The 25,326-nt window shown below is 43.0% G+C and overlaps 1 protein-coding gene across 2 annotated transcripts in view; it reads left to right on the plus strand.

Annotated features, from left to right (window-relative positions):
* Nucleotides 1-24,913, plus strand: part of BLOC1S5 (biogenesis of lysosomal organelles complex 1 subunit 5) — a 435,506-nt gene extending 410,593 nt beyond the window's left edge. For both annotated transcript variants that reach the window (XM_069613491.1, XM_069613490.1), the window contains one exon: nt 24,093-24,913. In XM_069613491.1, the coding sequence (XP_069469592.1) occupies nt 24,093-24,263 (171 nt within the window). In that variant the 3' untranslated portion in view covers nt 24,264-24,913. The remainder of the gene's footprint in view (nt 1-24,092) is intronic.
* The last annotated feature ends 413 nt before the right edge of the window (nt 24,914-25,326 follow it).

The following is a 25,326-nucleotide window of genomic DNA, read 5'->3' on the forward strand; positions in this document are numbered from 1 at the left end:
AATTATCAAAATTAACCAATCTCGTCCACAACGGTTAGCAATATAGCTCCTTTGTAGCTTGAATTTGGTATTTTCTAGAAACAGTCGTGGTTCATTTTGGACGGTTAGTCCTTGTGGGAGAGCTTTATTTTTTAGATATTCCAGCATTATTACACCATGCAATTCAGTTCTTATTAATCTTTTCCGTAGTTGGATTATTTCGTCCCATTCATCCGTTTTGTCAATATTTTCTCCTAGTTCACTATTGTTGATTATTGATACGGCATTCATAAGTGCCATAGCGTAATCATCGCTGAAAGCGAGTGTTTTTTCTTCCGACATTATGAAGCTAAGAGGGCTGGTTTAGTTCAGTTATCTTAGATAAACCAACCAACAGCTGTAGTAAAACTTAGTAGATTAGAAACTTCTCAAGTTCTGCTTATATCTCGAAATATTGTGAAAGGAACTCTATTCTCGAGGAACTCCAGGTCACTTTTTAGGATAGATAGGCCAATTCTTACACTTTATTTAATCTCCGTGACACAGTCACCACTATAAAATATAAGACTAATGGGGGAGATCCCAAAATCCATTCCTAATGCAGAGTGGATACCTACCTTGGTTTTGGGAAAGACAAATAGTTACTATAGAGAAAGGTAGGAGAACGGTTTTGGTCAACAGTTATACCCTATTAAGATGAACTACATGCGTATTTCACAAAAATATATTTATTTTAATAATTTCAGCATAAAATGTCTCATAAAATGGAGAAAAAAATACATATTCATTACATTCTTCATTACACTCTAGGAATAGAGTTGATTCTAATAAAGACAAAGCACATACATACAATAATTCTTAAAAAACAGATAAGCAGCAAATGTATATCTCTCCTTATATACAAATATTCCCCAACAGGCGACTCTGGAAACCATCGAAGAAATACTGCTCACCAGACTAGACAACGATCCAGTTCCTAGCTCGTTTATTCTGTGGTGTATAGAAGTAGCCCTTACACAAAACTACTTTGAATTCTCAGGTACGTTCTTTCAACAAAAAGAAGGAACGGCCATGGGAGCCACTATGGCACCCAGTTTAGCAAATTTATTTGTTGAATATTTTGAGAAAAAATGTATTTACACACAGAACCCGTTCTCGCCCAACATACTATCGTGGGCGAGATACATTGATGATGTCTTAATGTTATGGACAGGCACAGCAGAAAAAGCACAAGACTTCCTAATTTGGCTTAATAATTGTAATCGACATCTACAATTCACTATGAACATTCAAAAACTATCAATTGATTTCTTAAATCTAACTATTTTTCATGAGAATGGTAAGCTACTAGTGAAACCATTTCATAAAACAACTGAAAAAAATTCTCTCCTACATTACGAAATTCATCATGTTAAACATTTAAGAGACAATTTACCCTATGGTCAATTTTTGCGCCTCAAGAGAAACAGCAGTCGCATAACAGCATTTGAAGAAGAGGCGAAGGTTTTAACATCCAAATTAAAACAAAGGGGCTACAAAAAAACGGATTAAAAAATCAGCAAAAAGGGCAGCCAATAATAATCGAGATTCACTTCTAGAAGAGAAAACCAAACAGCCTCAAAGAGATCAATTAGTATGTGTTACCACATTTACTAACCTTAATCTGAGAATTAGCCAAATTGTAAAAAAACACTGGAAAATTTTCTAAGATTCAAATTCAGGAGTACTGATACCAATGTTTGCTTATAAAAAATCCATTACCATCGGAAATCGGGTTAGCAGTAGCAAACTAAGAGAAAAAATACCAACTACTAACAGCCTGACCCGCTCCTGGGGCCTTGCACCAATAAATGGACACTATCCATGTGGGCACTGTGCAGTATGTAAACTTACAGAAAAAACTAAAGAAGTTAACATAGGCCTTTCGAAACCGTGGCAACAAAAACAGATGGCAAACTGCAACTCAGAATACGTGATCTATATGATCACATGCCCATGTAATAAACACTACATAGGAAAAACTAACAGAAAGGTAAACGTTAGAATGCTTGAACACAAGAGTTGCTTAAAAAACAAGGTTCTAACAGCTCCATTAGTTAAACACTTCACTGCAAACAATCATCATTTTGAAAGTTTTAAATGGACAGTACTCCTGACAGTACAGGGCAATAACCACAACATTAAGAGTAAAATATTATTCGAAAAAAAGAACAAAGGTTAATCTTTATGACAAAAAGTAATAAAGAAGGGCTAAATGAATCTATAGAATGGTTAAAAATCTGAGTTCTATGCCCAGTGAGAGACCCTACTATGAGGGAACATTTGGAGTCTGCAGAACTAAGAATAAAAAAATGGCAGTAACCGCTCGGGTGCTTAATAAATAGCTTAAGTGTGAACATTCACAGTTAAAAACTGAATACACCCGAGTTGAGATGCAAAATCTGTTTTGCCACCCAAAAGATCTACGCTACACTAATCAAATGGTTAGTTTGGGCAAGCAACGACAAACACTAATAAAGGACCAGAATTCTGATAACTCGAACCACCCAAGATGGCGCCCGTACACGACCCATAACCGGCGTCTTCCGGTATTGATTCGGAAATCAGTCACACTAATGGAGCCCCACTAACAGAAAGCTCAGGACGGGAAACAAGACCAACCGAGCAAAACTATATCGCCGCGAGTACTTAAAAGAGACCGCGCTGGAACCATAGGTAAGCGGGAGCCTTTGCCCAAACGCCAGATAGATGTTTTTAAAAGCCACAGACTACTGCCAAAGAGAGATGACAATAATATACAAAAAACGTTCAAAACAACCATAGAGACATAGAATTATATATACATCCGGACTATTTAAAATCCTGAACAGTTTTTTTTAAAAAACTGTAATTAAAAAACGGTCTTTGACCATAGTCTATGTATGATTTGTTCACTGACAGATTTACACTAGTAACACCTGTAACTACGGGAATTGATACCTGAACTAACTGAACAAAAGAGACCCAGCTTTACCGGATTCATCATACGGAGGTAAGAAATTCTAGCCCCAAAAAGAAACAATACGTCTCCAAACAATTTAGCAGTGTCAACAAGGAAACCTGTTTAGTAAAAGTATTTTTTTTAAAAAAACAATTGCCACTCTATATATCTGACTAATGATCATACATTGTGAACCTATGATCGAGCATTTCCAGAGCACTGATATGGATAACCTGGCCGTTTCCATTGATCCTTCTATTTTCATGAATTTTTTCATAGGAACCCATAGAAGAAATTGTCTTCTTACTAGAAAACTGTCCAACTATTGTGGGTGTTTCTCCTTCCTTAGAGGGCTCTACTACACATGGGAATTCAGGTAAATGTGGTTTAACGCTGAAATTTTCCCACACACATTCATAGTGTTTAAAGAATACGAGCATAAGTGCTGATTCTTGTTCCTTTGGTTTTTTGTCAACAGTTACCCTTCTTAATACTGAGTGAAGCCTCATTAAAAGAAGACTTTTATAACAGCAATGCATTTACTCTAAAAATCACTATTGATTACTCCTGAAGAAAGTCCCACCACCATCAAGAGGACTGATACATGTCGAGTCTATAGTCTAGAATTAATACTAGACTATTCATAATTATCTAGAGATTGTAAATGATCTAAAACCGTGTCCTAAGAGGATTTGTCCTATAGGCCGATTTATTTACCAATGAGAGATATACATTTGCTGCTTATCTGTTTTTTAAGAATTATTGTATGTATGTGCTTTGTCTTTATTAGAATCAACTCTATTCCTAGAGTGTAATGATGAATGTAATGAATATGTATTTTTTTCTCCATTTTATGAGACATTTTATGCTGAAATTATTAAAATAAATAAATGTTTGTGAAATACGCATGTAGTTCATCTTAATAGGGTATAACTGTTGACCAAAACCGTTCTCCTACCTTTCTCTATAGTAACTGCATGTAAGCAACACACTGGCAGACTTTCCCTTGTTCACTGTGCCCCCTTGTTCCATCCTGCCCAATGGTGCTTGGCAAAACAGTGCAGCCATCCTTTTGTATCTGCAAACCGCAGTTTTGAGGCAAGGCCCTGGTGCTCAAAGGAGCCAGCGCAGCCATTTTGCTGGTTCTGCTGAAGTGCAGCTGGATGATATGAGGAAGTACTGCTGAGTGGGTAAATATATCCCACAGTTCATGTAGGATAAGACTCTACAGTTTTTCAAAATGGTTCCCCGTATGGCAGTCCTATGCTGGCAAAAGGTAGTAGCACAGACCAATGTATCAGCATTTCTTTCTCTCATTATTGATGTTAGCAGAGCTTGTCGGTCAGTGTTACAGCCTCTCTTGCGACAGTGGCGTACCATTCTCTTTGGGTAGCCTCCTTGGACCAGCCTTTTCTGCAAAATGTATGCATGTTTATTAAAATTTGCCAACATAGTACAATTACGACAAAGGCGCAAAAACATGCCATGCAGGATGTTATTTAGCAAACTCTGGGAGTGTTGACTTGAGAAATATAGCGTGGTATTCCATGCATTACTTTTGCAAAACAATTCTGTTTCGAGGGTCCCATTATGCTCTCATATATTTAAATCCAAGAAAGGAACGCTGGAGGCTGATTATTTACACGTAAAATGTAAATCAGGATCCAAATAATTAATCCAGGCCACAAATTCACATAATAGCTCTGCTGTGCCAGTCCAAATGGGAAAAAAGTCATAGATGTACCTATAATATTTTGAAATTGACTGCTAAAAGGGTTTCACATTGTCGAGTACAAGAATTTCTTCAAATGGTGCCATGTGCAGAATGGCTAAGTTTGGGGCAAAGCTATATCCCATCGCTGTGCCCTTGCGTTGAGAGAAATAGTCCTCCTTGAACATGAACAAACTATTTCTCAAAACTACCTCTGCACGGGCCACCATGAAATCTGTTAGTACATTATGAGGGGCAGGTCGTCAGTTTAGCATGACACAGAGCGAGCGCAGAGCTTTGTCCTGCGCAATATTAGTATACAGTGCTTCAATATCCATTGTGACCAATAGTTGAGTCACAGGGCAAAAAGATATATTTTTCACTAAATTGATGACTGCCCCTGAGTCCAACAAAAAAGTAGCAGTGGGCATTGCTAGCGGTTTAAAATAAATCAATGTACTTAGACAAAGGTTCCAAAATGGACCTGCAACTGGACACAATGGGATGTCCAGGTGGATTCCTACTGTCCTTATGCACTTTGGTCCTTATGCACTTTGGGCAGAACATCTTTCCTCTGATGTATTAATGAACTTGTACTACTTTTTGGACAGGAAGCCTTCATAGAGTCCAAATTCTCTTATCCACAGTATCTTTGCTTTAACCACTGTTGATGGGTTATGTTGGATTAACTCATAAGGGCCTAGTATTCTTAAAAGCTGATACACTTACTCATCATATTTGGCTGCGTTGTAAAGTACAATACCACCTCCCTTATCGGCTCCTTTTATCACTATGGACATATCTTTAGACAAAGATTCAAGAGCCTGAAATTCAACAAGTCTGATATTTGGTTGTACATTAGGTGCTTGTCGAGTGACAATATGATCCAGTTTCTGCAAGCACTCGTTTTTCAAAAGTGAGGGATTCGGCAGGCATCTCTGCATTACCTTGGGTAAATGAAGATTTTAAGGCTAAACCAGTAGTGTCTATTTCTCGATCTCCAGCTTTTTCTGCAAAATATGTTTGTAACCATATTTTGCGAAGAAATTGTTTTACTTCAGTGGTAAGTAACATTGAGCTGGGAGTCTGGGTAGGCACAAGTGAAAGCCGTCTGAATACTGCCAGCTCGTCTTCGGTTTTGTGGGTTGACAAATTAAACATGGGTAGAGGTGCTTCTACAACCTGTATATTCTCCTGCGGGTTTGAAAATCTCACTGGGGGGCCCTGTGGGTTGAATATAACCCAGGTTTGAAAGCTCCCTTGAGGGTCTGGTGTCTGTTGGAAAGACTTGAGGCTGCATTGGCCGCCTCTGCCTTGAAACGACTCCCCTCTGGGGTTGTGGCTTGGCCCAGACTGATTGTTGATATCCTCGTCCAAATTGCAGGTGGAGGTATCTGAAAAAGTAACTAGGATTAAGTAGGATGAAGTAACTAGGATGAAGGACAAAGAACTAAAGAATGAAGGACTTCAAACCAGGATAAGGACGATGAAAGAGTGGGTTGAGGAAAAAGGAGAATATGGACAAAGGAGAAGGACTTTGATGAAGAAGGACTAAACTGCATTAAATATGTAGGCGTGTGTTACCTGTGGCAATTGTTTCACTCAGTCAAGCAACAGTCGGCTGCCATAGTCTGCAAAGGCGTTCTTCAAGACCTTCCTCTTCTCTTCCTCTTTCTCTCTGCCTCTCCTTTGCTAACCTCCTCTTTTCTTGCCTACTTCCCTCCTCCTTCTCTTTCCTAAACTCTGCTCCGTTTTGCTGACTGGTCACCTGGTGCACCTCCAGAGCCTCACAGGTCCCAGACTCCCCTGCTAGTCTTTGCATTTGCCTCTGCACTCTGCTCAGCACTACTGCACTTTTTGAATTTGTTCCTTGAGAAGGGTAACCTCCCTGCACTTAACTCAGGGCCTTGCTGGACGGGGTGCACTTGTCCCCCTCCCTTTCACTTTCTGTCTGCGTACTTACATTACCAGAATACACTAGGCCTAGTTTGCCAGACCTATTATTGTAGTTTTTTGTTTCTGTATGTTCTTGTTCTTCTCCTTCTCCACCCCCTTACCCCCCACCTCACTCTTTGTCATGCACTTGCACTATCTGAAACGTCTTTGGCCTAGTACGGTAGTTTATGGATTTATGGATTGTATGTTCTTCTCCCTCTCCTCCCCCCTTTCTCGCCATCCTTCTTGTCATGCACTTGCTCTAGTAGTAATGCAATCAGGCCTAGTATGCTAGTCATTTTTCGTTGATCATTCGGAAACTTCGGAGCCTGAGAATGACTCTGTATTTCCTTGTTCCCTTCCCGCCTTGAAGCACTTTGAAGCACTATGCTTGTGTATAAGCGCTTTACAAATTTACAATTACAATTCATACTTTGCTTTCACTGGCGCGACCTAGACCAGCCGCTAAAGCACACAATGTAGCTTGAAAACACATGCTTCCTATAGCGTGTTAGCAACTCCGGTTGCAGCGCTAATCACAAGCACCGAGGAAGGGGCTGTAGCCCCTTTTGACCGCTCGCGCCGTACGACCCAGCACATGGCCTACTGCGTAATGTAGTCCCGTGTCGGAGCTAGTTCTGACGTTGGCACTCTTATTCCTGACAGCATATTGCTTGAAAAGAATGCAATGCTGACTTGTACTTCTTCATTGCCAGCATCACCAGCCTAGCGGAAAGCAGAGTGTGTTACGTCACATTGATGGGTGACACCGAGGGCTGTTGACTGATTCCTGGTGTTGGTGAGCACGTTGAAACAGGGAGTACATGGTGATCCGTTCCCAAGAGTCATTGAGTTACTAAATTGCATTAACTTTAGGCGTGTGTTACCTGCAGCGATTCTTTCACTCAGTCAAGCAACAGTCGGCTGCCATTGAATTGCAGAGACAACCCAACATTAATAAACATCCCATTGATGCTTTCACCGCGGAGTGGCAGCAACAGGCTTCTCTTCCCAGGGCAGTGTACTAGTACCTTCATAAGTAGCAAGTTTTAGTTTATTGTTGTTTGCTGTGATAATCTGTTATTGTATTTATTTATTGTGTTAATGTCCTATTATAGTTCAACCCATAATCGGTCCAGTACCCGGCAGACTAAAAATAAGGTGGGCCCAATGGAGAAAAAGCTTTCGGAAATATGTTAAGGAGATGTATGGTCCCAACTTTGGCATGGATTGTAAACTGTCTCCATATGTATGCAATGTTTGGGTCATAAATGTGAGCACACTTTTGTGAGCCTTCCAGAGGTTACCGAAGAACAACAAGGGCCTAAGGCCATTTATGACTAGAAGATTACACAAAGGAAATTAGACATATAGTACAATACTACCAAAAGTATAATTCCGAAGAGATCTCACTTTGCCATTATCATGAAGGAAACGCACAAGAGCATTGCAAGGTATATCGTAGCTCTTTGCACTTTGCTCTTTCTTGCAACTTTGGAGACACGCAAGACGGATTTATTATAAGGTGTGCAGGCAACCGGATTAGAGGGGCTGTGGCCCAAGGATGATCCACTATCGATAATGTTGTCTCCATAGCTAAGCATGCAAAGGAGAGAATGGCCCGTGTTGCTGAATTAGAGAAAAGAGACATTGCCAATTTTCAAAGACGTTTTAAAAGTGGACCAAAGGGGCCTGCAGGTAAGAAAGGGCTTGAGGAATCACAAGGCTTGCTTTAAGTGGAGCAGGAAAACACATTTAGTAAATTATGAAGATTATGCTGGTAGAAACAGTGTGTGTAATAAGAGTATGCTCGGTGGCTAGTTTGCCTGCTATTGCAAGGCTGCCACTCCCTGTAGTAGAAATGCAAGTGCGATAACTGATGCGCATGTAAGACTGAGAGTAAATAAAGATATGGTGGCGAGGACAAGTCTGATGGATCATGAAGACGTGGTACTTGCCATCCAGTGTGACAATTTAAACATGGCACATTTAGTGTTCATGGGTGCCTCGTCTCCCAGTGAGATTGATGATGATGATGGCTGTGACATGTACCTGGAACTAAGGTCAATGGGAGTAGAAATAGCTAGGATTCCTGACTGGAGAGCGAAAGGAACTCTGATACGAAGAGATGTATGGGCACATAAATTTGGGTGACATGTTAAGAACTTGAAAATATTCAAATTTCTCTGGGGTGGGGGTGATACAAAATATTGTGCTTTCAAGATTACATTGTAGTTGCTGGGTCCAATAAGAAAGAACTTGATGCCAACCTTGGGCATGTGCTCAGAGTGCTATTTGACCACATTTTGATGATACAAAAATCAAAAAGTAAAATTTCAGGGTGGAGCATATTGATTATCTAGGTCACCGCATCAGAGGTGCAGGTATGAGACCCAAGGATGTTTTTAGTAAATTCTGTGAAGGAAGTACATTCATCCAGAGCAAGGCGCACTCCAGTTCCTTTCTCTGGATGGTCAAGTATTATCAGAAATGTATGCCGAATTCCAACGGCAAGTTTAGCCACATAAAGAAACGTGTTGGTTTTGTGTGGTAAAACGAATGCAAGGGTGAATTTGACAATGTAAAAACGGACATTGACAGATTCAAACCATTAGGTTTATTCAACACTTGGTTACCCACTTTGCTCAGCACAGACCCCAGCACAATAGGGTCATGGGCAGCATTGTCACACGAGCACAGTGAGAAAATGGTCACAGTTCTGCATGCCTCTTGGATGTTGCAAAAAGACCAAGTATGTATTCTCTGTGATCCGGACAGAAGCTTTGGCATGTTTTTGGGGAATTGAGAAGTCCTCTACCTTTCTTTTGGTTAAGCAGTTTAATTTGTTCACCAGTCACAAACCTCTCGAAGCCCTTTTTGAAGGAAGGGGTTTTGATGGTATTTCCAGGAGGATGTAAAATTGGATTTCTTAAGTCAGTGTCAAAGTCAGAAGAAGCCTTATTTCGGCAAAGAGCCATGAAAGCATGCTGTGATGATTCCCCCAGAAAACCTGGCCTGGGACCCTTCTCATGTTGCCTGGGAAAGACAGACTCTTTCTGATCCTGACCCTGAGGGGTGGTGTTTTGCAGGAGGATCCCATGAGGGGTAGTGGGGTGCAAGTCAGGAGGAATGTGAAAACCATTAGTATAACTTTCCCTGAGGACCCACTATGCTAGTAACTTATTGTAAAATTGAAACTAAAAAAAGATGATTTGGCCATTGGGGACTCCCACAATGTCCAAAGTACTGGGACGAAGAAGAGGGCTGCAGAGGCACGAGACCGCAAGTTGCATCCTAAAAGTGAGAATAACCCCCACCTGAGGGAGACTGGGAGGCATAAAAGGTCCCTTCAGGTGCAGGCCATGGAGGGCAGCAGCAGGAGGTGGAGTTGTCGTGCCACCTCCACATTGCAGCAGAAGCTGGAGGATAGCAGAGCTGCCGGGACCACCGTTGTGTCGAACGGTTGCCAGTCCTGTGAGGGTTTTTTCTGTCTGAGACCTTGATTGCAGAGGTTGTGCAGTGGGGAGCGTTGTGTTTGACAGCTTTTCGCATGAAGACCGCAGCTGCAGAGGTCACTCAGCAGGAAGGGTAACATTTAAAAGCTTCCCCCAATGTCAGTCGGGCTACGGTGGCAGGCGAGCACCGGAGAGCTGTTTGAGCGACAAGAGCTCCTTTTCCAAATGGTGTGTGCCACGCAAACCTGAGGACAGTTTACTGGGCTGCGCAGGAATGCAGAAGCAGAGGACCTGGTGGCAACGATGCGAACGGACACACACGCCAGGCCTGGTGAGTTCAATAATGGATTGTGACACCAGAGAGCTCTGTGACCGCCCGCTGGCCAAGTCTGGGTGCATAAGCACAAGATTAATATAGAGTGAAGTGGCAAAACAAACCTTGTTTTGAATACCAAACTGATATTAAGCAGACTAATAATTATTTTGCAAAGCAAGCAGACTCAAAAAGGAGAAGGTGACGGAATAAGAGCTTAACAAGTAGACTAGAAGGGTATGATTGTACTTGTGTGGGTCAGAATAATTGCCAGCAACAAGCAAGGGCAATATTACGAGAAACCGATACAAACAACTATTGCCAGAGCAAAAAGAGAATAAAATCAAGGCAAGTTATATAGAACCACCATTGCCAAAGCAATTAAGAATTCAGGTGTTTGTAAATCTTATTGCCAGTGTGTAGAAGAGGATATAAGAGGAACTGGCTCAAACCCACATTTCCAAAGTCAAAGAAGAGTAAGAGTGAGAGAAAATCATTGTCAGCAGTTTGGTGATGCGGAAGTGGGGTAAACAGTGTGGCGGGAAGGCTCTCCTTCTGGCTGAAGATTCTCAGGAGGAGTCCAGCATAATCTGCATTGCATGTTGCAATCACCAGTCTGTAACAAACCGCACCAATGTGTTTCTTGTTGTCCCAGAAGAAGTAGTTGAACTTGATGTTATGAAGCAAAAGACATTGCTAAATTGTTTGAAACAACTCTTTACCACATAAGTACTTTCAGTAGTGAGTAGTTTCATCTGTCCTGGCAGGGCAGTACTCCAGGGCAAGGGACCTTGTAGTGGTAGGCCTGGCAAGTAAGTGGACCAGGTGGAAGTCATTGAAGTGGTGTGGTGCAAAGTGTCAAAGAAGAAGTGGCAGAACCACGATTGTATTTTGTGAACTATTGCAGATTCATCTTGACAAAGACATTGCTGTTGATCCTAATGAACTATGGAAGTATTCTGGTTTCATGAGAAGTCATATTGAACTCCTTATCACGCGGGGGAAAAGGAAAAACTTGTTGAACATTATGAACTGTTGGTGGAGTTCAAGTTGGAACAAAAAGAACTTGATTTTCTTATCCTTTGTTTTGGTACTGTTGAACAGGATCCTGTTTGTATCTGGGGAAGGAGAATTCACCTGACTCATAAGTAAAAACAGTTTTCAGGTCGCAAACATAACTGTTATTTCGAACGGATTGTGTCCTCCCACGTATTCCTCATCTTAGATATTGTCTCCCAGACTTGCTGCTTCTTAGGAATATTTTCGCCAGAGGGCGCTGTGCTAGAGGCTGCAGAGTCGTAGTCCCTCGAGCGCCGACTGTCGAATGTCGACATCATCCGTCGTATAAAGGGCTCGAGCCGCGCCCGTTGGTCTCAGTTCCGTTTTTCCGAGCTTCTGCTTCGTATTTCGAAACGGCACGTCAGTTCTTTCATTAAAATGTCTTCATCTTCAACTCCTACCACACCCAAGAGGGGTTTTAAGAAATGTCTGAAGTGTGGAAGGAAGATGTCCATTATCAATCCTCACCGCAACTGCCTTTGGTGCCTCAGCCCTGACCATCAGGTCGATGAGTGCGGTTCCTGTCAGGCGATGTCGAATAAGGCTCTTAAGGAACGCCATGGTAAGCTAGCAGTGGGAGAGGAGTCTTATAAGTCGACAAAAAGACTCGGGAGATTTGAGTCGAAATTCGAGGAGGTCGAAGAGTCGCTCGAGGAAATCCTCCTCCTATTCATCTAAAAAGTCTAAGAAGCGACGTCACAGATCTTCGTCCTCCTCTTCCTCCTTGCCTGAGAGAAGTTTTATTTCATGTCCTTCTAAGCATGATTCCTCTAAAAACAAATGGGAGGCCTTTAGGGGTTCAATGCAAAATAAATTTGAGAAAGTGGCCCCGAACCCCTCAAAAAAGTCACGTGACGAGCATGCCCCTGTCCACTCCAAGAGTGACAGAGGAAAATCTAAAACTAAACACGCAAAATCCGACAAAAAGTCGAGGGCGTCCTCGGAGGAAGATTCTCCAGCGCCTCATGAAAGAAAACAAAAACCTCTGGTGCATAAATCGAGGTTGACAGAGGACAAAATGATGGTGTCGTCGAAGTCGAACATCAACTCGACGCGTCCTTTGACGACTACGTCAAAGCCATTATCAAAGATGGCCTTGTTACCTTCGGCCACAGAGTCAAAGCCTCCCTCTGCGACATCAAAGCCTTCCTCGATGATCTCGAGGATTCCTTCGAATATATTGAAGCCAGCGTCTATTCCATCAACGCATTCAACGCCTTTGTCAAAGAAATCTTTAATACCAATACCCACAGCGACACCTATGGCTAAATCTAGATCTATGCCACCAGCTTTACCAGATAAAATCTTCCAACCTCAGCCCAGGCAGGAATTCTTTCGATCCATGTCCTCTATCTTTGAGGAAAACTCTTCTGATGAGGATATTACATCAGCTGGTGTTAAATTGGGGACAAGAGAAGTTCCTGAATAACTAATAGACCTGAATACCAAAATAGCTGACCTTTATGACTGCCTTCATTCGCCCAGTGGCCTAGATACCTCCCCTGAGGTAGAATTTGAAAGACCAGATCATGCAGAACCTGGGTATAGGAAACTCATGGGAAGGGCCATCGACTTTGTGGAGTGGAAGACAGTGTCTCTGAGTTACGACCATGATGACATGACTGATATTATTGATGAAGGGCCACAGTAGGACCCGATCCTTCCTTTCCACAAAGCTCTGCAAAAAAGAGTAATGGCGAATTGGAAAAATCCAGAATCTTTAAAAGCTGTCAATAAAAAAGGTGTGGGAAAGTACAGACCTTCACCTTCAGATCGAGAATATCTGCCTAAGCATCCCTCACCTGAGAGCTTGGTGATTCAAGCTGCGACTACAAATAGGCAATCAGCTTACCCTTCCATGCCACCTGAGAGGAACAAGAACATTGATGCTTGGGCGAGAAAGGTCTTTACTGCGGGCAGTATGTCCCTTAAATCTACTAATGTAACTTGTACTTTAGCAAGATTTACATACACCTTGTGGGACTGTTTGAACGCAGCAGCGGAACACATCCCAGAGGGTGAGGAACGGGGTGGTTTCCTGGCGATAGTAAGAGATGGAAAGGAGGCTATGGAGGAGTTCCTCAAGTCGGGGCTGGACACTGCTGATAGTGTGAGCAGGTCCATGGCGTCTAGCACGGTTCTACGCAGATTTGCTTGGCTGAGGAAATCTGGTTTTGCATCTGATGTACAGTCCAGGTTACTCAATATGCCCTTTCATGGCTTGAGGCTGTTCGGCAGCAAGGCAGACGAGAGTTTGGAGAAGCTGCAGACCTTGAAAACAGCAGCTTAATCACTCAGCGCCACTATAAAACAGCCTCAACAACATTCATACTCAGGGTCATCATCCTGGAGAAACCGTCCCTTTCGTTTCTACTCCTCTTTTGGAAGAGGGAAGGGGCAGGCCAATCAAAGAGGTCACCAGAGAAGACCCCCTCGTGGTGGAAAGGGAAGAGGTGCTAGATCAGCCCCAGCAGTGGCTACTTCCTCCTCAGCCGCTTTTGCAGCCACTGTAAAGCCACTCTGAGGTCTTTACCCACAAAACCCCAGTGGGAGGCAGGATCACTCAGTATCTGAACGAATGGCGGGGCATTACGTCAGATGCCTGGGCGCTAGAGATAGTGAACCATGGTTACTGCCTTCCTTTTCATCAAAGACCGCAGGATCATCCACCGGGAGCCAGCTCTGTCAAAATTCCAGACACGCTCCTTGTGCAGGAGATTTCAACCCTGCTAGAGAAAGGTGCAATGGAACATGTACCTGTAGCGGAGAGGAACAAGAGTTGGTACTCCCCTTATTTTCTCATCCCCAAGAAGGACAGAGAAATTTGAACAAATTCCTCAGGAAGGACAACTTCAAGATGGTGACCCTTTCTCAGATCCTTCAGGCTCTTCAACTCCAGGACTGGCTGGTCTCATTGGACCTTCAGGATGCTTACTTTCATGTGCCAATCCATCTCAAACATGGAATGTACCTGAGGTTCGCAGTTGGCGAATCTCGTTATCAGTTTCGAGTTCTGCCATTTGGGCTGACCTCCACCCGAGGGTTTTCACCAAGCTGATGGCGGTAGTGGCAGCAAGTCTCAGGAGAGGGGGGATTTACATCTACCCTTACCTGGATGATTGGCTAATCAGGGCAAGTTCACCCGAACGAGCCTGGGAACATCTAACCATGACCTGTCACTTCCTGCACAAACTGGGCTTCTCCCTCAATTACAAGAAGTCACAAATGATTCCAAGCCAAAGACTCAAATTCATCAGAGCTGTCCTGGATACAACCTCGGAGAAAGCCTCGCCTCCGGAGGAGAGAGCTCACCACATTCTGCAGATGGTAGCAAGGTTTCAAAATGCCCAATATCTGCTGGTTTTCAATTTTCTACGGTTGTTAGGCCTCATGGCGTCTAGCATCTTTCTAATGCAAGAGGCCAGGCTGAGGATGCAATCCCTTCAATGGGCCCTCAGGACTTCATGGTCCCAATTTTCGGGAGAGATGTTGGATCTTCTGCAAGTCCCGGCCAGAGTGGCCCAAGATCTTCTATAGTTGGCTTGCAAGGAAAATATCCTCAAGGGAGAACCTTTTTGGCAACCATGGTCGGAGATAACAGTAGTGATGGACGCCTCACTCACAGGGTGGGGAGCCCATACCATCGATCTGAAAATCATCAGTTTTTGGTCTCCATCGGAGTCCAAACTACACATCAACCTTTTGGAGCTGAGGGCAATCAGACTAGTGCTGAAGGCCTTTCTGCCCTCTGTATGGGGAAAGAATGTCCTGATAATGACGGACAACACAGTGGCTATCTACTACCTCAACAAAAGAGGAGGCGTAGGATCACTCCCGCTCTGCAGAGAGGCAATGCAATAAGGAATCTCTCTATCGGCAGTTCAGCTAGCCGGAGTGAAAAACACAGTGGCAGCTGCTCTGAGCAGGCAGAGCACAGTCTCCCACGAGTGGGAATTAGCTCAGGAAGTCCTTCTAGAGATCTTCGCTCTTTGGGGAACCCCTCAAGTGGATTTGTTTGTGACCAAAACCAACGGGAAGTGCGAACAATACTGCTCAAGGGAATTTCCCCCAAGAGGAGCTCTAGGGGACGCGTTCGTAGATGACTGGGTATTTCCACTCCTATATGCGTTCCCTCCAGTCCTCGTGATTCCTCAAGTAATCAAGAGGTTAAGAAAGTTCAGGAAAACCATGATCCTAATTGCCCCGGATTGGGCCAAGAGAATTTGGTACCCGGACCTTCTGGACATGTCCATCTGCCCTCCAATTCGTCTTCCACAAAGAGAGGATCTCCTCTCGCAAAAGGAAGATCAAGTTCTGCAACCAGAGGTCAAAGCTCTCAGCCTTCACGCATGGCTTCTGAGAGGCTGAGGTATAAGGATTGGGACCTTCCGGAGGACGTTATGGAGATTCTGCTTTCGGCCAGAAGGCCAGCAACAAAATCCTTGTACCGATGTTGTTGGAAGATATTCAGTAACTGGTACAGGGACCACTCCCGTGGTGCTTTCTTTTCTTTTACATCTGGCCAACTCGGGGCTCCAAGTTGGCACTATTAAAGTATATTTAGCAGCGCTATCTATCTTCAAGCGCTCATCAGAAGAGGTTTCTTATTTTAAAATGCCTTTACTTGTTCAATTTCTTAAAGGGCTAACGAATGTGTTCCCTCCAACACCTTTTCAAGTTCCTATCTGGGACTTAATTTTAGTTTTAAAATTTCTTATGTATGCCCCATTTGAGCCTTTACATTCTTGTCCGTGAAGGCTCCTAACTTTAAAAACTGTTTTACTAGTGAATTTAACATCAGCCCGCAGGGTGAGTGAGTTGCAGGCGCTCTCTTGCAAGCCTCCTCACACCATTTTTCACAAAGATCAGGTCATTTTGAAGGTCAAACCTTTTTTTTTACCTAAAATAGTTTGATTTTCATCTGACACAAAAGATCACTTTACCTTCCTTTTACCCTCTTCCGCACGCTAGTAAAGAGGAGGAAAGTTTCCACAGGCCGGACCCTAAAAGGGCTCTCAGCTTCTATATCTCTAGACTAGAGAGATTTAGACAAACTGACCAGTTGTTTGTCAGTTACACTGGACACAAATTGGGCCTTGGAGTGTCCAAACAAACTGTATCCAGATGGATAATCCTGGCAATATTTGAGTGTTACAAATTGGCTGGGAAAGAGCCTCCAGATGGACTAAGGGCTCATTCAACCAGGGGCATAGCAACTTCTACGGCTCTTCAGAGGGGTGTTCCGGTGCAGGACATTTGTGCGGCGGCCGCCTGGTCATCCATGCCAGGGCTCAAATTGAGGGTAAACGAGGGTGGACGGAGTCCACCCACTTTTTTCAGAGGGTGGACTCCGTCCCCCCCAGCTAAAAAGAGAAATGTCCTTTTTGAATTTATGAATTAAAGCCGACCTCAGGGATCGAACCGGACACTTCACCACTGCAGTATATAACCTGATGAAAAATAGCATACAACTAAAGGTGAAATGTCCCATTTCGGTACTGCAAGTTCGAGGGAAAACATCTGTATTGGTTCTTGGAGATTAAAACATGCACACCTTTTAACTTTTTCAAAAATCCTATTACAAGAAAATATCCTTTCTTGGTTATGTGTATGTGTTGATTTTATGAAAGGCAAATGCCATTCGTCAATTCAATGAAATGTGCATATTTCACCTTGATATGCTAATTTACGGCGGTGTCACATCCCACTGTGTTCATTGAAGAGTCCCCCCACTTTAATTTTTAGGACTTGACCCCTGATCCATGAACATTTTTATAAAACATGACTCTTTAGACTCCACTTCTTACCAAGGAGACCTTTTTGCAAAAGCCTTCCTTCATTCAATACATAATTAAAAATTCTGGTACTCCCTCCTCCAAATTACAACTGCTGTGGGAGTCTAGCTAAGATGAGGAATACGTGGGAGAACACAATCCATTCGAATAACAAGTTACTTACCAACTGTAACGTTCTTTCAACTGGATGTTCCTCCCACGTATACCTCATCGACCCTCCCAACCTACCCCTCCGTACAGTTTTTACGCTTTTTGCACTTGTACTTCCTTAAGAGCCTGATATCCTTCGATGCCTGGTACAACTGATGCGACCATTAACACCGAAAAAACAGAACTGAGACCAACAGGCACGGCTCGAGCCCTTTATACGACGGATGACGTTGACATTTGACGGCAGCCCTCGAGGGACTACGACTCCGCGGCCTCGAGCACAGCGCCCTCTGGCGAAAATTTTCCAAAGAAGCAGCAAGGCTGGCAGACAATCTCTAAGATGAGGAATAGGTGGGAGGAACATCCAGTCGAAAGAATGTTACAGTTGGTAAGTAACTTGTTCTTCTGTTGTAGTGGAATTGCCATATGTTACCTTGTTAAGTTTGTTATATGTAAAAGTGTGAGGGACAGAAACCTTTTTTACAGTGTTTCCTTTAGTTTATTTTGATAGGCAGAGAAATCCTTGTCAGGTTAGGGATAGTGAGGCATGTAACCAACCTTTTGAGTTATTAAAATGGCATATTTTGGAAAACATTCACAAAGTTGTCCCCCTCACATCTGGTGTCAGGAGTGGAATCGGAATCAATTCATACTCATTGGGGGTTCCCCTTACATTTGAGAAACTTAGCAAAAGCGCATCCACTCCTACTATAGCTACTAGGCAGTTTACACAAACTGAGCAGTTTATACAATTCAATATTTATAGTAGTAGAGGGCAGTTAATTCAACCAGGAGACAGGGTCTTCATCCCCACTGACATGATCCTTATTCCTCCCATGAGTACATACATCAGACTTGCCTCTAAGTCAGGCATAGCCTGGTGCTATGGCTTAGACCTTTTGGCGGGAGTGATTGACCCCGACTACAGAGGATATGTTAAAATACTGATGCAAAACAATGGAAAAAAAGCCTACCGAATTAAAACTGGAGAAAGGATTGCTCGAGGCGTATTTGAGAAGGCTCTGTTTCCAAAACCACAAGAAGCTTTTTACCAACATAATGATCCATTGTTAGCCGAACCCTTTAATCAGGTGTTGAGTGAGGAAGAAGGAAGGAAAATAAATGGACCATTTGTTTCCCTTAAAACTGGGCTGTTGTTTTGGGGGGGGGGGGGTGTAGGCCCATCGTGTGCACCCAGAACCCAATTTGTGATTCCCAAAAGCCATACAAATATCGTATTAGAGATGGCTCATGCACATTTAACGGGATCGGGGGCGGGGGGCATTTGGGAACTGCAGAAACCCAGGCCCAAACTGTGAATAGATTCTATTGGCCAGGAATGTATGCTGATATAAGGCACTGTCAGCACATGTGCCTTATGTCAGAAAACTAGAACTCAATACCTCCTCCCGTCCCCTTGCAACCTTTACCTATCATAGAGGTCCCCTTTTCTGGAATCTGATACTTGGTTCTTTCAAGCTTTCTCATTCAAGGGGAAGAGGAACCGATCTGATTAAACAAATCAGTGTGAAATATAAATGACAGCATTATTAGCAAGGAGATGTGGCAGTATGAATGTGCAAGTGAAACTGTTTTGCAAGAAGTAGTTCAATTTGATGAAGGGGGCGGTCTGACAAAACCCACCTTACTCAAAGGGGACTTGAATCCTGCAGTATCAGTGAAGAGCTCTGTATCGAAGGGGGGTGTTGCTGTTCCGAAAGAGTAAGTCTGTGTCAGATTTTCGGAGATGATTGAGCAATGTATCACATAGGTATTGCTAAAATTAAACTGCTGTTCATGTCCGATTATTGGTGGCTGGTTCTTTGACCAAGGTCTGGAATGGCAGTTGAAGGAATAAGGCCTGTCAAAATGCTGACAAAAGTTTCTAACTTTTGGCTCAATCTTTTGGACATATTAAATTCCCAAATGGGCCTTGGCCAGAGGTAACCCTGGATATACTCGGCCCATGTCTTTAGGTCATTCAGAAAAGTGTATATGCTGCATTGTCGATGCATACTCCAAATGGGTTACGAACGTAACCACATTTCTCACGCCACGTTTCAATACAGGATATCCAACCTGCATTACCACTGCTAATGGTCCTCGGTTCATGAGCAGGCTAATGTAGCATTTGCGGGTTGAGCATGCAATTCAGCATCTGCACACTTCCATATATCGCTTGGAAACAAATGACATAGGGGAAAGGGCTAATAAATAATTATGGAAACTGTGCAAATAGCTGACTTGGGGTGATGAGTGTGAGTCAGTGGTACGTAACAGGGTGTTGGCGATGTTGTATTACTTTCATGGCACAACGAGAAAGGTCCCCTTTGAGCTTATAAGGGGAAGGAAACCCATCACCAAAGTATCCTATCTGCTAGTGAGCTCTGGGACCGCTGAGGTTGTTAATGCGCAGCTAGCTGCGTGATAGTCCAGCGGAAGCAAAATCAGTCTGACGTAAAATGTCTGAGGAAGTAGACAGTAAGGTGTGATTTATTGGGAGTGAGGATGCAAACTCTGGTGTTGACCCAGTATCGGTCATGAGGGTTGAAGGCAGAGGAGGGGTCAGATGTGGATCAGAAATAACATTGTGAAGGTATTTTGCACAATGTATTGTCTTTGTAATGTTACTTTCTAGAGCTTCTGAATGCAGAATCCATCTGTCATGGGTTTGACTTGCCCCATCACGAGTTTGGCCTGAGCCCCTAAATGCGGCTGTAACGGTATTACTGCTGCATTTAGGGCTGGCCAAATCACGAGTTGGGCGGAAAATTGCATTTTTACCTCCAGCTTTGCGCCGGACCGAGTTGCGGTAGAGCTATTAGCATTGTGCAGTATCCCGGCAGTATTATCGTGATGAGGCCCTTAAGTAAGTTAATCAGTTGCTGTCCACCTAGCCTGGGGAGAGGTGGTGTTTTATTCCTGCTGTTATTTTAACGTTCTAATGAAGTTACTACTTGGTAGAGATTAATTCTTACAACACTAACAATACATGCCCCATCCCAAGAGAAATTGTTCATTGACTTTGCTGATGACCTCTCACATCGAAATTAACAATTTTAAAGCTGGGAGCATGAAATCCAATGTGTACCTTGATTGGCGAAAAAAAAGCTGCATCTCTGCCAGATGTATGAAATTGAGTTTGTAATCAATTGTGAGACCAAGAAAATTACATACATGTTTTCATGCAGATCTCCTACTTACCCAGTACACGTTGTAAAGAATCCTATGATACCTCACTGAAACCCTGCCTAAAGTCTCCTCCCAGGTGGCCAGTGAAAGGCAGACGCTTCCTGATCCTGACCTTGGGGAAGTGTACTGTGGGAGAATCACCTGGAAGGAGACAAGGCCCAGGGTGGTGGCGAGATCCTGTTGGATGAGACACAGTATTTAGCCTTTGAAAAGGAAAACCTTTCTAGGTTACCAAACCATGTAATGGATTGTTGTCATTATAATTCCCCTGACCCACATATAAGATCTGGAATTCTGGGCACAAGTATCATACAATATGAGCACACCTTACCAATGGAAAGATCCTTCAAAGTATTTCAGGATAAACATCTTCCTTACTCCAAAATGTATAATGTAAAAGGATCTAGAAAAATGGCCTTAAGTGAGATGTCCTCTCTAATAACCAATTCTAAAAATCCATCTTTGAATAATTGTAAGGGGAATACATCTAGCCTTAAATTCAAGCCCATGCTTAAAAGAACGGACTTTGTTGGTGGGGACTACAAGTCCCATAATCCCATGAGCACTGGGATGAGGAAGAAGTCTGAAAAATCATGCTGTGGTAGTAGTCAGGCAATTAAGCCTAGTAGCCCACACCTGAAGGAATCTGTGAGGCATACAAGGCCCTTTCAGGTGCAGGCTATGAGAATGAGCTGGAACTATGGCTGGAGTGCGTGCTGTAGTAGCAGAGGCAGAAAGAAGGCAGCAAGGGGTTGGCAAAGCAAGCAGAAGTGGGAGAACAAGAGGGATGCCAAAACGTGGATGCAGCAGATTTCACCTGCTTGTTCCAAGAGGGTTCTGTTCCCCCAAATTCTGCAGTGCAGAGGCTATGCAGCGGAAGACGTTCAGAGGGGCTTTCCCCAGGTGAGCATGATTGCCGTGGTTGCTGTGCAGGAAATGTGTCGGAGACCGAGGCGAGGAGCTGTGAGCGAGTCGCGGGTCTCGGGAGCAAGAGTGGCTCCTTGAATAAGTGTCTGGACCGGAGACACCTCAGCAGAAGAAGGATGTGGGTGCCAGTGAAGACAGAAGCAGTTGAAGTTGTGAAGTTGTAGGACACGCAGAGCAAGAGTTACAGAAGCCGTTGAGTGAAACCTGGCGTTCTTATTGCTTGCGTGAGCACTGCCGGCAACAGTGTCCAGTTTCCTATTCACACGCGTGTAGTGAGAAGCGAGCTGAAGTAGTTTGTTGCATTTCCAAACAAGGGAACAATGGAAAGTAGCACTTGCATATGATTGGAAAAGGCTTTCTTACTCGCGTGAAAGAAAATCCTACTGAAAGACATTGTTAAGCCCTTAAATGTTCTGAAGAAGTGGTTGCGTGTCTCTCATTAAGCAGAACGAACATTGTTAAACACTTAAAGCTTCTAAAACGTAAGTGATCGCGTGTACCTACATTTGTTTTCTAAGGGAAGAGTGAACTTTACCTCTTTATTCACTGACTCTTATTGCCCCTAAAAGAAGAAGTGTTTAAACACTGTATCTGCAGTTGAAGAGAGCTCAAGGATTGCCCAAGCCAAGAGTATTCTCTTATTGAGATTGAAAGCAACTTTTTTCAAATCCAGAAAATGGTCTAACAATTATGGTGAGCCTAATAGAAGATCAGTCTTGTTCAAGTTACAAGTGTGCAAGCATTACCTGAAGCCAAGAGAGTGGCGCCAAGGCTTCTGGGTAATTATCTGGCTTAGAGATGGCAGAGTGTTGAAGGCCAAGCTGGGGAAGGGAATCCTAGTTGCTTATGAACACTATTGGAGTTGTCTCAACCTATATTGCCAAGGACTGGTGTAGAAGGAACTAGGTGGGTCTAAAAGGCAATCTTGGGTTATTACTATGGCGCCGGACAGACAAGAGAGGCAAAGAGGATGCCCCTTTTGAAGAGAAATATACAAGCAAGGGTTCCTTGCCTATTTGAAGGTGTTAAAGTGAATCTTGTCAAACCCTGTCTATAAAATATAAGTGCTGAAGCTGTGGTGGTATATTTGGTTGTCAATAGATGCAAGACCTCAGTGGTCCAAATGAAGTGGAATACTATGAGGCCAAGGAGAATGTCCTCATGGTAAAATGTGGTAGAGGAGAAGATTGTTGAAGTAGAAGTGACAGAAATAAGAAGTCACCCTGACAAATCTGCCTATTGTAAATTCTAACCTGAATAGACACATCATTACGGTTAACCAAGACTTTGGTTCCATTAGCATTCTAGAAGTTATATTTCTTTTGAACTGTGTCATGCTTTATTGGTGCCTGGACATGGTAAAAGGGCATGATGGCTGAGAATAACATTGATGCTATTCAGTGGAAGTGGAAAGCCTTTATTTTCATCAGAAGAACGTTTGTTTTTGGAGCTGTGCTTTATCTAAAATTGACTTTTGAAGAACTAAACTGAAACTTTGCTAACTATGTGGATTTTCTAATATTCTTTTGATGAACATTGAAGAGGAATACACCTTGAATCCTGTGGAAAGTTCACTGAGGTTGCTAAAAGTGTATCAAGACACTGAATATTATTGTTGATGTTACATTTGAAATGCCATATATTTTCTTTTGTATTTGATGTTTAGTGTGAGGGCCAGAACTCTTGTGTTAGTGTTTCCCCTTTGTTTTGTTAGGTAGGGAAACCCACAGTAGAGTAGTAAAGTGGTATAGTATAGTATTTCTATCTTAATAAAATGGCATATTTTTGACAATTATCAAACCGTTGTCCGTCTCGCATTGCTGACCCCTTGCAACGTGGAGTGTGTATGTTTCCTAATTGTTTTTATTTTGGCTCCCAGATGGCACTTTAGAACCAAATAGTGTGGTAAAATATTAATACAAGGAAAGGAGTGGAATTGCAGAGAACGAAGAAGTCTGCAGGTGTACTTATACTGCATAACTTTGGCACCTAGGTGTTGCTTTAGGGCTACCATTAGTTTTCGCTTGTGGATGTCACTTTAGCACCACTTTATTTACTCCTAGTTGGGCATTGGCACTACCTTTAGTTTTGGGTCACCGCCTAGTGACACTGCATAGTCTTGGTTCACAGGTAGTGCTTTAGACCCAACATTAGTTTCAGCCCCAGAGTGGTGCTTTACCACTAGAGGGAGCCAGAGATTTTAAGGGTATATAGGATGTGGCATGCAACAGAGTGCACACTGAAAAATATTCAGATGGGGGTGGTGAGCAGGGACAAGGAGACTGGTGGGGTCCGTTAAGGGCAAGCCCATTACCCCTCTCATGTGGTAGTGCTCCTCCAGCAGTGCAGACCACATCCACTGTATCTCTGCCTGGAACCTGTGGAAGAGGTCTGTGCAGCCAAATGATTTAATATCCTAATTACTTGTCAGTTGGATCTAGCAGTGATATTTATTTTGCGAAACCAATATCAAAGGTGGATCAGAATCACTATCTGTCTGATGTATATTGAATCAAATGTTTCTTTTGCTTATGGTCCACCCTATACAAGGAAACCATGCCAGGTTTATATTTTCAAGTGTACTTTTTCTTTACAGAATGACCCACAGGCGAGTGAAGATAGACTCAGGGCAAGGTGTGACGAGCTCGTGAAAGAACAAGAGCAATGGCAAGTAGCTGTAGACGAAGAGCACAAGAAAGCCATGGAACGTCTGCGAGAACAATACGCAAGGATGGAGAAAGAGCTGGCAAAATCTGCTTCTTTCTAAAGAAATATCTTTAGTTTCTATTACACTGTGCAAAATCAACTTAACCTCAGGCTGGCTAACACAGGAGTGATCTTTGGTAACCTCGAAACCACACTGTGCAGGTTCACGGGGAAACGAAATAAAACTCTGTATATTAGTTAAGAACATAAACTAAAAATCTATGCCACCCTGACCTCACCATATAAGTGCCACCGTCTGCATGTGCCAGAGGGATCGCGGATGTCTCCTACTGTTGTGGTCAATACAGTACAGAACACAAATCCATCTGATGGTCCTACAGAAACCATTTGAGTGTCCTTGAACTAGATCCCCTATGAGCACCAGAATTCTCCAAAAATTTACAAAACGTGTTGTTCACAGGAGCGGGATACTCCCATGGTTCCATTCAGGGAGGTGTTTCTCCAAAGGTCGGCTGCAAACTTTGCCAATGATTCTGCTTACCTGTCTTTAAAAGTGTTCTCGTTAGAACAAGGTTCATTATCCATTATCTTGTGCGACCAGTAGTCTGTGATTTAGGTTATAATAATTGTGACATACCCCACCACTGTGATTTATTTTGTTCCACAGATTTTGCAGAATCAGTTTAATCCAAGTAACGCGTTTTCTTTTGAAAGAATTTTGGGCCAAATAAACTTATTGCAATAACTATGTACCTTGAGCTTGTCAATTGTAATGAACAAAATGTATACATGTTGTTTAAGCTAATGTGTGATGTGAAATAGGGAAATTATAGAAAAAAGCAAACCTTATGTTATCTGAGTGTTGCAACTTTGCGGGGCCAACAATGGTTGTCTGTGTTAATCTAAGGCAGGCGTGAAAGCTCCGTTCTTGGCAGTGTGATGGAAATGTGATTAACGTTAGTGGAGGAGACGGAATAAATATTTGAGATTTCTTTCAATAACACTGAGCCCCTGCCAAGTTCCTCGTATCCTCCTCTGTAGGTTTGACGGCCTCTGAAGCTTCTGACAGCCTCATCAGTCATCACCGGCTACCTGGTCTAAAAAAAGCACTCGCAAGAGTAGGTTTTGGAATTTTGTTAATTCCATGTCTTAGGTAAAAGACG

The sequence above is a fragment of the Ambystoma mexicanum genome, chromosome 5p, assembly GCF_040938575.1.
Source record: "Ambystoma mexicanum isolate Mex_15411 chromosome 5p, UKY_AmexF1_1, whole genome shotgun sequence".
Classification (NCBI taxonomy): domain Eukaryota; kingdom Metazoa; phylum Chordata; class Amphibia; order Caudata; family Ambystomatidae; genus Ambystoma; species Ambystoma mexicanum.